Source organism: Melanostigma gelatinosum (assembly GCF_949748355.1).
Source record: "Melanostigma gelatinosum genome assembly, chromosome: 14".
In the NCBI taxonomy this organism is placed as follows: domain Eukaryota; kingdom Metazoa; phylum Chordata; class Actinopteri; order Perciformes; family Zoarcidae; genus Melanostigma; species Melanostigma gelatinosum.
Window position 1 is genome coordinate 1324835 of NC_136647.1, and position 15951 is coordinate 1340785.

At 44.3% G+C, this 15951-nt stretch overlaps 1 protein-coding gene across 1 annotated transcript; it reads left to right on the forward strand.

Moving 5' to 3' along the window:
- Positions 1 to 10218: 10218 nt before the first annotated feature.
- LOC306788270 (protein sprouty homolog 3) lies at positions 10219 to 11127 on the forward strand (the record flags this gene model as incomplete). The annotated part of the gene is made up of 1 exon (XM_079283721.1): positions 10219 to 11127. One exon carries the CDS (start codon positions 10219 to 10221, stop codon positions 11125 to 11127), a length of 909 nt encoding a protein of 302 aa, XP_079139847.1.
- Positions 11128 to 15951: the final 4824 nt, after the last annotated feature.

Here is a 15951-nt window from a genome sequence, read left to right on the forward strand (position 1 = left end):
CCTCAGGTTTCCACTGACGGCCTCTTGAAACACCAGCTCTCTCTCTCTCTCTCCCTCTCTCTCTCTCTCTCTCTCTCTCTCTGGTTTTGCTTCACTAACGTTTCTCTCCACATTTTACACAATGCAATGTGTTTTGTCCTTTTAAAGAGAGAGGAGTCCCTCCCATTATGATGATGAATAAGTCACTCATTGTGAACTGTGGACTGGGGAGGAGGCGGGGTCATATGCATTGAAACAGACATAGACCTATATTACTATTGAAGAGTGAAGGAACACTGTTTTAGTCCAACACCAAAGCCAGAATGAAGTTGACTGAGGGGCTGTTAAAAGTGAGAGGGGGACTAGAACAGCCTTTTGCTGAACTAGACAACAACTGGTTCTGGTGCTAGAAACAGCTGTTTGTGTGGTTATAAAACAGCTGTTTGCAGGACTAGAAACATGTTTGCAGGACTAGAAACATGTTTGCGTGACTAGAAACATGTTTGCGTGACTAGAAACATGTTTGCGTGACTAGAAACATGTTTGCAGGACTAGAAACATGTTTGCGTGACTAGAAACATGTTTGCGAATCTGGAACCATGTTTGCGTGACTAGAAACATGTTTGCAGGACTAGAAACATGTTTGCGTGACTAGAAACATGTTTGCGTGACTAGAAACATGTTTGCAGGACTAGAAACATGTTTGCGTGACTAGAAACATGTTTGCGAATCTAGAACCATGTTTGCGTGACTAGAAACATGTTTGCAGGACTAGAAACATGTTTGCGTGACTAGAAACATGTTTGCAGGACTAGAAACATGTTTGCGAATCTAGAAACATGTTTGCGTGACTAGAAACATGTTTGCGTGACTAGAAACATGTTTGCAGGACTAGAAACATGTTTGCGTGACTAGAAACATGTTTGCGTGACTAGAAACATGTTTGCAGGACTAGAAACATGTTTGCGTGACTAGAAGCATGTTTGCAGGACTAGAAACATGTTTGCATGACTAGAAACATGTTTGCAGGACTAGAAACATGTTTGCATGACTAGAAACATGTTTGCAGGACTAGAAACATGTTTGCATGACTAGAAGCATGTTTGCAGGACTAGAAACATGTTTGCAGGACTAGAAACATGTTTGCATGACTAGAAACATGTTTGCGTGACTAGAAGCATGTTTGCATGACTAGAAACATGTTTGCAGGACTAGAAACATGTTTGCAGGACTAGAAACATGTTTGCATGACTAGAAACATGTTTGCGTGACTAGAAGCATGTTTGCAGGACTAGAAACATGTTTGCATGACTAGAAACATGTTTGCAGGACTAGAAACATGTTTGCGTGACTAGAAACATGTTTGCGTGACTAGAAGCATGTTTGCAGGACTAGAAACATGTTTGCAGGACTAGAAACATGTTTGCATGACTAGAAACATGTTTGCATGACTAGAAACATGTTTGCGTGACTAGAAGCATGTTTGCAGGACTAGAAACATGTTTGCGTGACTAGAAACATGTTTGCGTGACTAGAAGCATGTTTGCAGGACTAGAAACATGTTTGCAGGACTAGAAACATGTTTGCGTGACTAGAAACATGTTTGTAGGACTAGAAACATGTTTGCGTGACTAGGAACTGCTGGTTGTCGGACTGAATACATAAATAAGGGGACGTGTCCACCCAAGTGTTGTTTCCTGAGGCCAGGCTAAATTCTTTGCAATTGGAGCGTCGCATATTTACGCGATGCTGAACTGGCAGCAGCATGACGAGACGCCGAGCGTCCATTCTGCGCTGAGCAGAGCACCCAGGGTTACGTTTTTGTGGTCGCCAAGAGACGACATTGTTTTTTGCTTTTTGAAATGCTGCGCCTCTCAAGCGATTACCAGTTGGGCGATTTCAAAAGAGCTCATTAAAACATTCGCAAAGCATTTTAAATCTTTGTCTACATCCGTGTCAACTCGCTGGTATTCGTCTCCTTCGTTGGCGCATTGCAGCGTATCTCGCCGTGTTACCGCCACCTGTTGATCACCGTAACACGGCGACAGCGTGTGGCTGTGTGTTGCGTTGCTCTGCGTGCACATGTGCGTCCTCGTGTTTGCTCACAAGACAAACAAAACGTAGAAACTCACACAGGGAACCTTTCACACACATGTGACAACACACACTGCCCTCATCTCCACTGGTCACGAGAGGTAAAGGTGCTGCCTGCCCTCCACCATCCTCGAACACACACTGCTCTCATCCCAGCAGAGCCAGACTGAGCATCACTACCCAACCAACACAACTGGAGGTCCCAGCGTAGCCAGACAGTCATGTGTTGATGCTGATTAAAGGCCAATGAGAACGATGCTACTTTGTCTTTTCTCCCCAGAGCTAGAAACAATATTCAAGATACAAACAAGTGTTTCTATTACGTTTGTATGTGGAAAAGTATAGCCCTGATCATGTGATCACAACCATTGATCCCATGATTCATAGTTATCCCAGTAATAAAACCTCAGAGACGCTCAGACAATGATTGGCTCAACCAGTAAGTAAATGTGAGGTCATACAATTGGACGGCAGGCCTCTTCTTTTGAACAATGAGATGGGCTGATAGGCCGGCAGAGTGAGAGCGAGCCGCGGCACCGCTCTGCCTGAGGAGGTTCGTCACCGGGACCCTCTCCTCTCTCCTCCGACTCATTCCAAAATGCATCCTCGTCGAACCAACCTGGGCCTTCTTATCTGCTCGTCTGTGGCTGGACCTCTGGACGGAGGAGCACTGAGTGGAAGATACAGAGACGCTGGAGGGAAGAGCACTGTCATGTACAAAATACTCTCCTTGAAAGCCTGGAGGACAGGAAGCGGTTCTGTTTTTGTTTTATTTTGTTTTTTAACAGTCCAAGCTTGCTAATCACCCCGTTGGTCGTTGATCTTAATTTACATGTGTGAAGAGTTTTGTTTGATGTGACAACATAACAGTGGACCATTTCTTGAATTCATATTATACATTCATATATATATATATATTTGGGTTTTTGGAACTATTAGTTGGACAAAGTAAGCAAGTTGACCGTGTCCTTTAGGAAATTCTACATTTCTCCACAATTTTAAAATCGGTAATCAATTAATATTACATGTATACGTAATAGTACATAATGTAAATAAACAGATGCAGCCCCGATATGAACATTACAACCCATCTCTACTGTCAACTTTGGTTTATGTTGCTGCTTCTGGTGTGATGTCCCAGCATGCATCAGGCAAGAAGACATTGTGTGGACAGACACAAAGAATCGTTACTCTAGAACACGTCCTTCATACACAGGGAGCGGTACGTCACTGAGTCCGCCATGTTTCCACAGAACGGACAAACCAAACACTGACTCTAGAGACAGACTGTCAGGTGTTAACGTCACCTGAAGGCCACCGTAGTTCTCTGCACGCTTGTGAAACTGCGGTAACGTGAGCTGCAGAGTGTACCACCGTGGCAACGCCGCTCACCTCGCTCAGTCTTGGAAAGACAGGAGTGAGCGGAGGTTCATTAGTTGGTTGCGATCGGAGGGTCGATCCAGGTGTTTGTTGATCAGACTGCTGACACCATGACGATCTCAATCGCCGATGCATTCAACCGTACTCCTGAACAGAAGGTGGCGGTAATGCATCAGATGACCACCTTTGAACTCAGATCACCAAAATGAGTCCGTAACATACAGACGATGCACTTGTTTCCCGGTCTAGTGTGTCCCGTTCTACGTCTCAGGGGCATCGGGTCAGTGAACAGTACAACTGCTCCGGCGGTTACTGTTTATATATATGTTACTGATTCAGTCTCTCTTTCAAACTCTGAAACCAGAATTGTTGATTGCTGGAACAGCAGAGACGGCTTTCTGTTTCTGTCGAGAGATTGTGTTTTTTCACAATCAGTGAGTTAAAATGACTGTTTCTGTCGATGGAGTCCGGAGGCTTTGAGGAAAGCATATTCATTCTATGTTTTGGAAGATTTTAAAAATTGTCAAACTCATTGTTGATTTTATTTTATTATATATTCACTTCAACGCGCGTTACTTAGCATTACACCGAAATCACTGCTGGAGCCAATAAACATTCGTCCTGGGAAAGAATGCCGATTGTAACCTTTCCCACTGAAGACAAAAGCCAGATGTTAGTGGGTGTTAGTGGGGCTTAAAAACAAAGAAGACATTAAAGTGCTGCTCGGAAACATCAATCTGGACACAAAGTCCTCGATACATTAACAGTGTTTTATGAAGGCGTCTGTATTCACGTGGACGGTTCTTTGCTGCTGCTTCCTCTTGCTTCCCTCCATCTAATCTCATGATCCGAGCTGCTTTTTAATGCATTTCCATTTGGCCTCATTGCTCTGCGAGAGGACTGGCACCATGTGAGCAGCGAGCCAGCTCTCTCTCCCCGCGGCCACATGGCAAGACTGACGTCTCTTTGTGTATGTAAAAAGCTCAGCATGTATGTTTGAGTGTAGAGTATTTGTGCTCGCTGGTCGGATGGTTTTCGACCGTCTTCATCACACAAATACAAAGAAACACTCATTGTCCTTCCAAAGGCAGCAGCAGATATGAAGAGAGTTTAGAGTTTGGTCTTTTCATTTATCTGATGTCTGAGCAGCAAATCAAATCAGCTGCACTTTCTACGAGACCTTTTGTTGAATCTACTTTATGCTCATGCATTTACTGCACTCATAAGCAAATTTAGATTTAACTTTCAAGCATTTAGTGTCAGTCTTACCCGGCATCATAATGAGGACACAATGCACTACTATATTGTGTATTCCTCAGCTTAGTACTGTCATATAGTCACGTATAGTTTGTTATTTAGCTTAGTTACACCAAGAAGAGTTACATAATTAACAAACGTCTTTATTGTATTCGCTTTAGCTTCCTCAAAATCAATCGTTCCAGAAACAATGTCCCGGTTACTTCAGATAATCCACACTTTTCAACAAAATAAAAATAAAAGAAGTTCACCAGGAACTCGTCCAGGGTTAGTTTTTCGACATTTATTGGTCGGCATTAAAGCAACCGCGTCCTAAGGCATCTCCGTACTGTCTTCAGCATTCAGCTGCAGCTTCTGCTTGGTTGAAACCACAAACCAAAACTCAGTGCACTTCATATTTAATCTCTGGTTTTCTAAAACCTTTTCAATGAGGTTCTGCTGAATGGGGGCCGATCCATATACTTGTAAAGCTCGTGAGCCCTTCAACAGGAAACGTGTCTGTTGATCTACAAACATGTATTTCAGAATGAAACCTGCGACTTTACACTTCCTTCATGGCCTCTCTAACTGCCTGGCATGGCGATGCTGCCAGGCTCTGCAGGTGGGTTTTCCTCCGTGGCAGCAGCAGCTGTGTTCCACAGATGCTAAATTACAGTGTGGACCTGATGGTCGTATCTCTCTGGCTCTGGCAGGCTAATAATAGTGTTGGCCTGAGCAGTGGAGAACCTCAAGCGGTCATGATGACATGGCTGCTGGTTGTGTTGAGGCTTTGCTATGTGGAGAGTAATAGGCTACCTTTTTGCTGTATGTAATGTGGTGTCCCCTCTTAAATTTCACTTCACATTAGGCGTTTTCGGACCAAACTGTTCTTGGGACTCCCTGAGAGGAAATGTCCATTCGATAGCCTTCGAAAATAGCCTTCGAGGGCTTTTTTGTTTGCTTTGGTCGATACGACCGTTATGTTCGCTACGACCGTTATGTTCGCTATGTTCGATACGACCGTTATGTTCGCTATGTTCGATACGACCGTTATGTTCGCTATGTTCGCTACGACCGTTATGTTCGTTACGACCGTTATGTTCGATACGACCGCTATGTTCGCTACATTCGCTACATCTGTTATGTTCGCTACGTTCGCTACATTCGCTACATCTGTTATGTTCGCTACGTTCGCTACATCTGTTATGTTCGCTACGTTCGCTACATCTGTTATGTTCGCTACGTTCGCTACATCTGTTATGTTAGCTACGTTCGCTACGTCTGTTATGTTCGCTACGTTCGCTACGTCTGTTATGTTCGCTACGTTCGCTACGTCTGTCATGTTCGCTACGTTCGCTACCTCTGTTATGTTCGCTACGTTCGCTACGTCTGTCATGTTCGCTACGTTCGCTACATCTGTTATGTTCGCTACGTTCGCTACATCTGTTATGTTCGCTACGTTCGCTACGTCTGTTATGTTCGCTACGTTCGCTACGTCTGTTATGTTCGCTACGTTCGCTACATCTGTCATGTTCGCTACGTTCGCTACATCTGTTATGTTCGCTACGTTCGCTACATCTGTCATGTTCGCTACGTTCGCTACATCTGTTATGTTCGCTACGTTCGCTACATCTGTCATGTTCGCTACATTCGCTACATGTTATGTTCGCTACGTTCGCTACATCTGTTATGTTCGCTACGTTCGCTACATCTGTTATGTTCGCTACGTTCGCTACGTCTGTCATGTTCGCTACGTTCGCTACATCTGTTATGTTCGCTACGTTCGCTACATCTGTTATGTTCGCTACGTTCGCTTCATCTGTTATGTTCGCTACGTTCGCTACATCTGTCATGTTCGCTACGTTCGCTATGTTGGTTATGTTTGCTTATGTTCTTTTTTGTAATATAAGTATAAATAAGCAACTCAATGTGTTTATTCTGTGCTACTGATAGCCTTTGTGCTCACGTTACTTTGTTGGCCTTTGTGCTGCTGGGTTTGTCTTTGTGCTGCTTATTCTCGCTGAGCAGTGACTCTCACTCGTCCTTTGGCTCAGTGGGCGTGTGCTCATGAACGTCTTACCTTCTGGAGGTAATAGTCCGGGAGCCAAAGCCTGATTTTTTGATGAACCTTGTTTTGTCGGATAAAGTTTTTTTTTTTTCTGTTTCTTGTAGCTTAGGGGTACCTCTTCAAAATCCAGGAGGGTGCTCGGTGATATCCCTTGAGCATTTTGAGATATTAACCCTTTCATGGCCAAATCACTAAAATCACACAAAAACCAAGATTCATGACATTTCATGCAATATATTGAAGTAACAAATCAAATTAGCTTTTTCTAGTGTTTATTCATACAAAGGGTGATGTAAAAATGTCTTGCACTACAAATCTATGAATATTAACCCTTTCAGGCCATGCCAGCAAAACCGTTTTGGTAGCAGGAGTTATTTTCAACATTACACAACTTGAATGAAACTTTAGTGACTTCCTTTTTTTTTTACAATGTTTATTTTGATTTTAGAAATTTAAGACATAACAAGACAATAAGGACAAAATACAATACCAATACCAAACAGAATAACACTCAAAAACAACAGCAGTAACTTCCTGGTTAGGACACATCTTGCAGTCTGGTATTAGGATCTTGAGCATCCTACCATGAAACATGCACAGAACATTGTGCATGGCAAACCATGCTCTTTACAGCTGCATTTCTTGGAGTTGCAAGGGGTGTTACTCTTGCAGCCACATCGGATCATCTTTAGAATATAGTCTGGCACAAGTTTGGTGTCCTCTGGTAGGTGGGTTGGAATTAGTGACCTGTTGCATTTGTCTTTCTTCCATCCAAATTCCTCCGGGTTCTGTACTATTGACTGATTCATATTGAGGTTTCGCCACAGGTATGCTTGGAAGTGGGCCCTCTTAACATTTTCAACGAATGCTTCCTTTGTTGGAGGTAGAGCAGCTAGATTAGGTGCAGACATGTGGCCTTTCCCATTCTTTTTTCCCCAGACAAGTAGCCTTGTGTGCGACATGTCTGTGCTCTCTGTTACGCCATAACAGGCTGAGATAAAGGCAGTGGCTTGATTAAGGACTTGCTGGAATGGTGCATCCAAATTGCCAATGGCCGATAGGTCGTAACCAGCTTTCAGGGCTTTGATGACAGAGCCTTTCCCCTTTCCTGTTGATCTTGGGATTTGTCTGCTCCTCACCCTCTTCTCGGTTCTGTGAGTACTGTGTGAGAAGAACAGCCAGAGAATGTGTGGACTGCTTCCCATTCTGCGAGGATATATCTGCATCAAAGTTATCCACAATTGCCTGAACTAGACCCTCTTCAGCCTTACATATGCCAGATAACTTCAGATCGGCTACTGCTGCCTGAGATGCAGATTTCTTGAACCTGCGATACTCTGTGTATGAACAGCAGACACCATAGGAGTACATGCTATTTATAAGCTTCTTGGACTCTACCATCTTTCCTGCTAGGTCTACTTGCAAACAAGTTGCCTGTGACTTGAGAGTACTTGTGACAATTGAACCTATGAGCAGTGCAGGAAGGGTATTATCTAGCCTTGGGGACAACTTTGCCAACAGCATCAACAGGAAGTCACTCACTGACTCTTTGGCAATGTCCTTATTAATGCTGATGTTGTAGTGTCCCTTGTCCATGTCAATGTTTTTCACATCCTGAATGATTTGCTTGCTAGCTTGCGTTGCAATGCTTTCCAAGTCATCCTCGTCTTCATTCACAAGTCTCATAGTCTGCGAGGCACAACTACGAAAAGCAATGATATCAGCTATGCCAGGTGAGGACAGCACCAGGAGCTCACTGGCAAATGTCTGCTGGAGTTGTCGGATGAGCGTCCTCCTGGAAAGCCTATCCCCATTACGGTCTGTATAGGCTGCAAAAAGTTCAACAGAATTCCACATTCTTGACCGGTCAGCTGTCATCTTCTCTACAACTGATGCAAAGGGACTATCCTCATTATCAGTGTCATCTGTGTTTCTACAAGTAGTGGCCGGCCCTGGGAGTGACCGAAAAGAGAGAAATCTTTGTCGACAGTCAGCATGGTACCGGGCATCTGCAGCATGTAGGTCACTAATTGCCCCCTGAAGACGGTGTTGGACACTTTCCGCAACATCATCATTTCGTTTTCCACAAACTTCTAAGAGAGACTTTTTGGTTTCCACTTCTCTGAATAGGTATGCAGCCCTCCATCTGGAGGGGTTCTTCTTGTCGACATTAAGATTGCAAAACTCACCACAGAAAACACAGTGCTTTTGAAAATCAAAACATTCAGCTGACCCTCCTGACCGTGAGCGCCTGGTCACCTTGCAAGGAACATTTGATTCAGTTTCTCCGGGCCTCTGACGTTTGTGCCGTTCAATGTAAGTCTTTGAGGTGTAACTTGAAACACAACTTTTATGGCATTTCAATGTGGTTTCATTGTTGTTATCTAATGCTTCTTGAAGCTCAAAGTGTTTTTCATCCCCATATATCTTACTACACTGGATAATGTTTGTTATTCTGACTGGTCCTGAAGATATCAATGGTTCCGTCTTCGCTTGGCAGTTGAACTTCCAAGTGAAGTAACACTCCTCAGGCACTGGATCCATAACCAACTCTGTAAATAAAATGTTAAAATTTGTTAATATATAAAAAAGGGTTTATACATTTCCCTGTGTGATTTTCACTAAAATGTTGTCTCGATCAGCAGACTTACTCAATTGAACAGCTTGTTATTCTCTTCGCAGGTGAACCTCCAACAGAACACTTCTGAATCCATAACCAATCTCACTGCCAGCTTTTACAGTGTTTTTACCTTGTTTTTTGATGGCAGCTGTTGTAAGCAGTGACCAGTTGTAAACAAAAAATGGTCTTAAACGAAGCACATGGCTGTCTTGTAATTGGAAAAAAACAAAAATGTGACAATACAGGCATACACAGACACAATGCACTCACTATATGAATTAACTGAGTGTTTTTAGCTTGTAATAATCACTGTAGGCAACAAATTATATGCATTTAAATCAAGTATATTGCATGAAATATCATAAATCTAGTTTTTGCATGATTTTGGGCAAGAAGGGGTTAATATCTGAAAATGCTCAAGGGATATCACCGAGCACCCTCTTGTATTTTGAATACGTATCCCTAAGCCACAAGAAACAGCAAAGAAAAAAACTTTATCCGACAAAACAAGGTTCGACCCCACGGCTCCCGGACTATAATCGTCAGTTCATTTGACCGTGTGTTCTTCCGTTTTCTTTGGAAGGATCTGTTGTTTGTGTGTTGCGTTGTCTGTCGTTTACAACAGCAGCAATAGTTGTGCTATTTGCAACAAATGGAATAAAACGTGCATTGTCTGTATTATAACAGGCTTGTCTGATAAATGTCAACTTTGAATCATTGAAAGTTAAATTCCCGTCCTTTCTCTGTGTTTGCAGGTTTATCTGATGTGCCGTGAGCGTTGGGAGCACCTTGCCCCAGCTCCGGCCTGCAGCCCTGGTGCTACCCAGCCTGGCTCACCAGGATGGACCCTGCTCATTCCTTCAGGATGGAGCTGGACGGGCTGGACCTCCAGCAGGTCCCAGTGCTGTCGCTCGACCAGATACGTGCCATCCGGGCCAACAATGACTATGTGGAGAGGCCCGTGGCGCTGGAACCGGCATCCCAGTCCGGGTTTTTCTATGCCCATGACGACCGAGTATACCCCCACTACCCACAGCCTTCTTTCCACTCGGCCCTGCCCCGCAGCCAAAGTCAGCAGCAGCACGCTCACCTGTCCCACCTGAGCCGTTCCAGTACCATAAGCTCTTCCATGTCTCGGACCAGTGCCTCCTCGGACCAGCGGCTACTGGCGGGTTTGACACCATCTCATTCTGGCCTCGGTTCGGTGGTCCGTTCTCAGCCTAAAGGAGAACTCAAGCCTGACGCTTCCTTTGGCAAAGGCCTGACGGAGGACGAGGCTGAGCAGGGTCTTCATTTGTTCATCTGCGAGCGGTGTGGTCGCTGTAAGTGCCAAGAGTGCTGCGCCCCCCGCCGCCTGCCGTCCTGCTGGGCCTGCGGACAGCGCTGTCTGTGCTCCGCCGAAAGCGCCGTGGAGTACGGCACTTGCTTGTGCTGCGTTAAAGGCCTGTTCTACCACTGCTCCGCCCAGGATGACGAGGATAACTGTGCTGACCGGCCGTGCTCCTGCGGTCCGGCCCACGCCTGTGCCCGCTGGGGCACCATGGGGCTGCTGGCGCTCTGCCTGCCCTGCCTCTGCTGCTACCCCCTTGCCAGGCTGTGCCTTGCCCTGTGCCAGTGTGCCCACGACCGCACCACGCGCCCCGGCTGCAGGTGCAGCAACACCAACACCGTGTGCCGCAAGATCTCCGCCTCCAACCCTAACCCTGGTCACCCCTCGCTCCGCAGCAAGGCCCTGGAGAAGCCCTTATGACAGGCCTGGATGGGGGCCAGGTGAATCCAATTCCCTCTCAGCCGTCGCCAAAGCAATGCTGTCGCCAATCGACCGTGTCACAGCTGACATTGTGACGACATGCCAATGTGTCCCACCCACCTACATACGACAAGCCAACCAAACAATCGTGAAGTGTTGTTCACCTAATGTACCTTGAATTTACTTCATCTCCAGCTCAGGAGGGACCAAAGCTTTACTGTGCCTGTTCATGTCGGAGACTTCATGCCTAAAAACACTCACGCTGAAGAAGAAGAAGAAGAAGAAGAAGAAGAAGAAGAAGCTGTCGTGCTTTTGCTGGACTGCCCTTCAACCTTAACCAAGACATCCAGACGGAAATCACCTCTCTCTGCATTCTGTGGTGGACAAGTTCAAATCTATTTATTTATGATTGAACCTCCTTCCTCCCCACCCTCTGCAGAGAGAACGCACAGACGGGCGATGGACCAAATCAGGAAGGAAAGACGCCCGTGGCGATGTGAAATGGTCTACGCCAACACAGTCTCTGTCCTCCACAAGAAGAGAGAATCAGAAGATGCATGAGAGATCGAGGACCACGATGACAAAAGGTTCACGATTAATGAATGAAGAAAAAAACAAAAACGTCGTGCCGCGGTGCATATCTGACTGGGAGTCTTTTAACGAAAGCACCAAGGCACAACGCCAGAACAAAGACACATCTGTAACAGTTTGACACCAAAAAGGGACCATGCACTGTGCGAACTGAGTGAATTTCAATGCTATGAAGCTCATTTGTAAAGGAAAAGCACTGTGAGGTAGATGGACGATGTTTACCCCAGCAGCCAAGAGCTGAATGGGGGATTATTTAACCGGGGGGAGGGTGCATCCATTGTCACTAGGCAGCGTGTGTGTGGTGTGTGTGTGTGAGAGAGAGAGTGTGTGTGTGTGTCCTCCTACTGTACAACAACCTGTGTATGTAGAAGCTGTGTGTATGTTGTTTTCTCAGCATAAGAAGCCTCCCTTGTCTTATTTTTAGAAGCGCTGCTTCCGTGGAGCTCTGAGGGTCTGGTCGGGTTTCCTCCCGAAGTCAGTCTGCCGCCAACCTCCCTCCTTCTCTGCCCCCCCTCCCCCCTCTCCTCCTCCCATCCTCCAATCAAACGGTTTATTCTTCTGGACCATCTCATTCTCATCCAGTCACTACCTTGAACAGCAGCTTTAGCGGCACAACACCAAATATAAGATGATGGTCATGCCAGTGACTGTCTTTTAAATTCAATGTAATTCGTTGAGCCTGGTTGTATAATAAGCCGGCTGCCATAACTCTTTAATGTCTGAAGTAGTGAGGACGTTAATATTTAACCGTTAACCAACAATAACACTTGAGTCCGATGACTGCCATCAGTTGAAACAGTTAAAAAATGTAAACGTTTAAAAACAAAAGTTGAACAAAACTCGTAATAAAAAGCTTGTCACCAAAATGAAAACAGCTAGTCCACCTTAAAAGGTCAGTCCACCTTAAGCAACCCTGAGCCGTAGTTGTTGGCTAACCTCCGCATCTGTAATCAACACGTGGCAACAAGACACAGGAACGTTGCCCGGGTGTTGAGGAGCTGCAGCATTTATTTTCAACAAATGAATTGTAAACATTTTAGTTGCAGCTGGGCCTCGAACACACTGAGGAGCATCCCCTGCTTTATGGTCTGTGTGACTCTAAATGGACCATAATGTACTAAATGAACATCATGCTGTATTGAAGAAGACTTGAAACTAGAGATTGAGACATAAACTCATGTTTACAATGTTTACTGAGGTAATAAATCAAGAGAGAAGTAGAGTCATTTTCTATAGTCTTCTATACAACCAGAGGAGTCGCCCCCTGGTGGACACTAGAGAGAATGCAGCTTTAAGACATGAAGCTCTGACTTCACTTTACTGAACTGGAAGTTAACGCCTGGTAGTGATGCGTGTCGGTGTGATCAGCCCCTTAGGCACTTTAACCTGCTCTTGGTAATGTGCAAAAGTTAGAAAAAATTAGCTTTTAAAAAGAAACAAAGAAATACAATTACAACCAAGCCAGCTGACAACACACCCATATATCCCTGCTGCCTTCGTCCGTCTCTCCTCTCACGCTCAGAGGGCTAAAAGCCTCCAGGTCCTGGTCCGCAGAGAGCTGATCAAACAGGCAATTAGCTTCATGATAGCTCTTAATGGGCCGGAGAAGAATGGAGGGAGGGAGCGGATGATGGAGTTGTGGTGTTTGGCAGATGGGGAGAGAGAGAGGGATGCTGGGAGGAAAGAGGTTGGCTGGAGGGGAAAGAAAAGAGGATATGAGAGGATGTTGGTGTCGCCATTAAGTGAGATGGAGACCATTCATGGAAGAAAAATAAAAATAGTTTGCACTTCAGGTTCAAATTCAGCGTCAAACGTAACTCCAGCAGCAGTGGACGGAAGGAAACGCTGATGGAAAACAACACACACACAGCGCCAGCTGTATGCGTGTGTGTATGCGTGTTTATAAGCGTGTGTATTTGTCACATGCACACAAATGTTACTTTGCTATATTTTTATATGTAAATATGGGCTATTAACTGCATAACTATTTTTATTCTGCTTGATTTTGTTTCTATGAGATTGGTTACGTCTGTTTTCCATTACAGTGAACATTTACTTATTTCCTGTCCACTTGTGATCAATTCAGGAACGTTTGGGGCAACTCTGCCCGTCGCCGCTGTGTTAGCTCAGTATTATGGTCTGCTTTCAACAATTGAGCATCAAGTAACAGCAGCTGAGCTCGGCTCTTTCTTCAGGAAACGTTTATTCTCAGATGTGTAACAACGAGTTGTTTTTTAATTCAGACATTTTGGGTTTATTTTTCATCATGAAACAATAAGCATGGCTGTTTTAATGTGTCAGGATGTGTGAACGTTGCCCCAAATGTTCCTGTGCTCACTGGTTTCACTTTGATCGACAGGTTGGACTGTGGAGGACACACTCAATCATGATATGGCTGTTTCTTTAATGTTGCAACTTTCTTCACTTTGAGCGTTACTTATGACTTTATTATTCGTATTGTTTGAAGTATTGTCAACCACACCTCGGCTGACATTATGTCCACGTTGCTGCAGATGAATTTGAGAACAATTGTTTCCGCTACATGTTCATGCAGTAAGCGTTTTCAACCACCCAAAGCAGAAGAATCCTGAGCTTCTCGGAAAAGCTTTCAAATAATTCGCTGGCACATTCTGTCCTGCATGCACGCTCTGTGAATGAACTGGTGTCAGAGGAAACAACACCTTTCTATTGTTGGTGATCGAAAACAATGACGTGGACAGGAAACTTTGCTTTCATATGCAACTGCATCACTGTGGACATGGGTTACACACACACACACACACACACACACACACACACACTGTCTCCTCATTGGCTGGATGTCAGACATGGTGCTTGGGGAGATTTGAGGAACATTTATTTGTTTTGAGTCTAAGCTGGTTGACGTTACAGAGGAAACTGTTTAACCGATAATGTTTCATCCGTATTCAGAGTACTCAAGTATTTACAGTGGCAGTGGTCCAATCATAACCTCTTTAGTATGCAATGTCTCGTATGTACTACAGATACACAAAGAGCAGCACAAGCAGAGGATTGAGGTAAATTAACTTGCAATCATGACTGGATTACTGAACAAGCCTACCAGACACAGGCCCACGTTTCAGGGGCCTCGCTGGCCTTCACCTGTCACTCAGATACGTCCCAACCAGGAGGAGACTCAAAGTGACCACAAAGAAACAAAAGAGACCAAAAACAACTTCAAATATATGCAAAACACAAAGAGATTCACAACTACTATTTTAAGGGGCAAAACAAAAACAAAACAAAGAGACACAAAACAACAACAACAAGACACAAAACAAAACAAAGAGACACAAAACAACAACAACAAGACACAAAACAACAACAACAAGACACAAAACAACAACAAAGAGACACAAAACAACTACAAAGAGACACAACAACAACAAAGAGACACAAAACAGCAACAAAGAGACACAAAACAACGACAAAGAGACACAAAACAACAACAAAGAGACACAAAACAACAACAAAGAGACACAAAACAACAACAAAGAGACACAAAACAACTACAAAGAGACACAAAACAACAACAAAGAGATACAAAACAACAACAAAGAGACACAAAACAACTACAAAGAGACACAAAACAACAACAAAGAGACACAAAACAACAACAAAGAGACACAAAACAACTACAAAAAGACACAAAACAACAACAAAGAGACTTAAAATGACGACAAAGAGACACAAAACAACTACAAAAATACACAAAACAACAACAAAGAGACTTAAAATGACGACAAAGAGACACACAACCTTTCGCATGTCTCAGCGGCTCATTGTCTCATAATCCGTCCAGGTTTCCAAACATTCTCACTTTCATGTTTTCATCGTCTTAATTAAAAAACACGTCATACTGCATCTATCCCATGTCAGTCTCTTCGATATTTTGTTTACTAAAGTGATGTCATAACGTGCATGTAGATGCATTCTTATTTACGGAAAAACACTATTTTTCTACATTTGCAGAATGTGAAACGTTGAGATGTGCTGTTGAGGGAGCCAGCTCCATAGAGACAGGATACCGCTGCATGTGGCATCAACACATTGCAGGAATGCATCGAGTAATAACACTTTGTCGAGTTGTTTCGATCACTTGGTGAAGTCAAACTCTTTGCAGTCATTCGCGTTGTGCTGCTTCAACACCTTCACTTCTGCTGACTCTGCTGTGTGTATCTGTACGTACAACCCAAGCGTTCAGATATACAG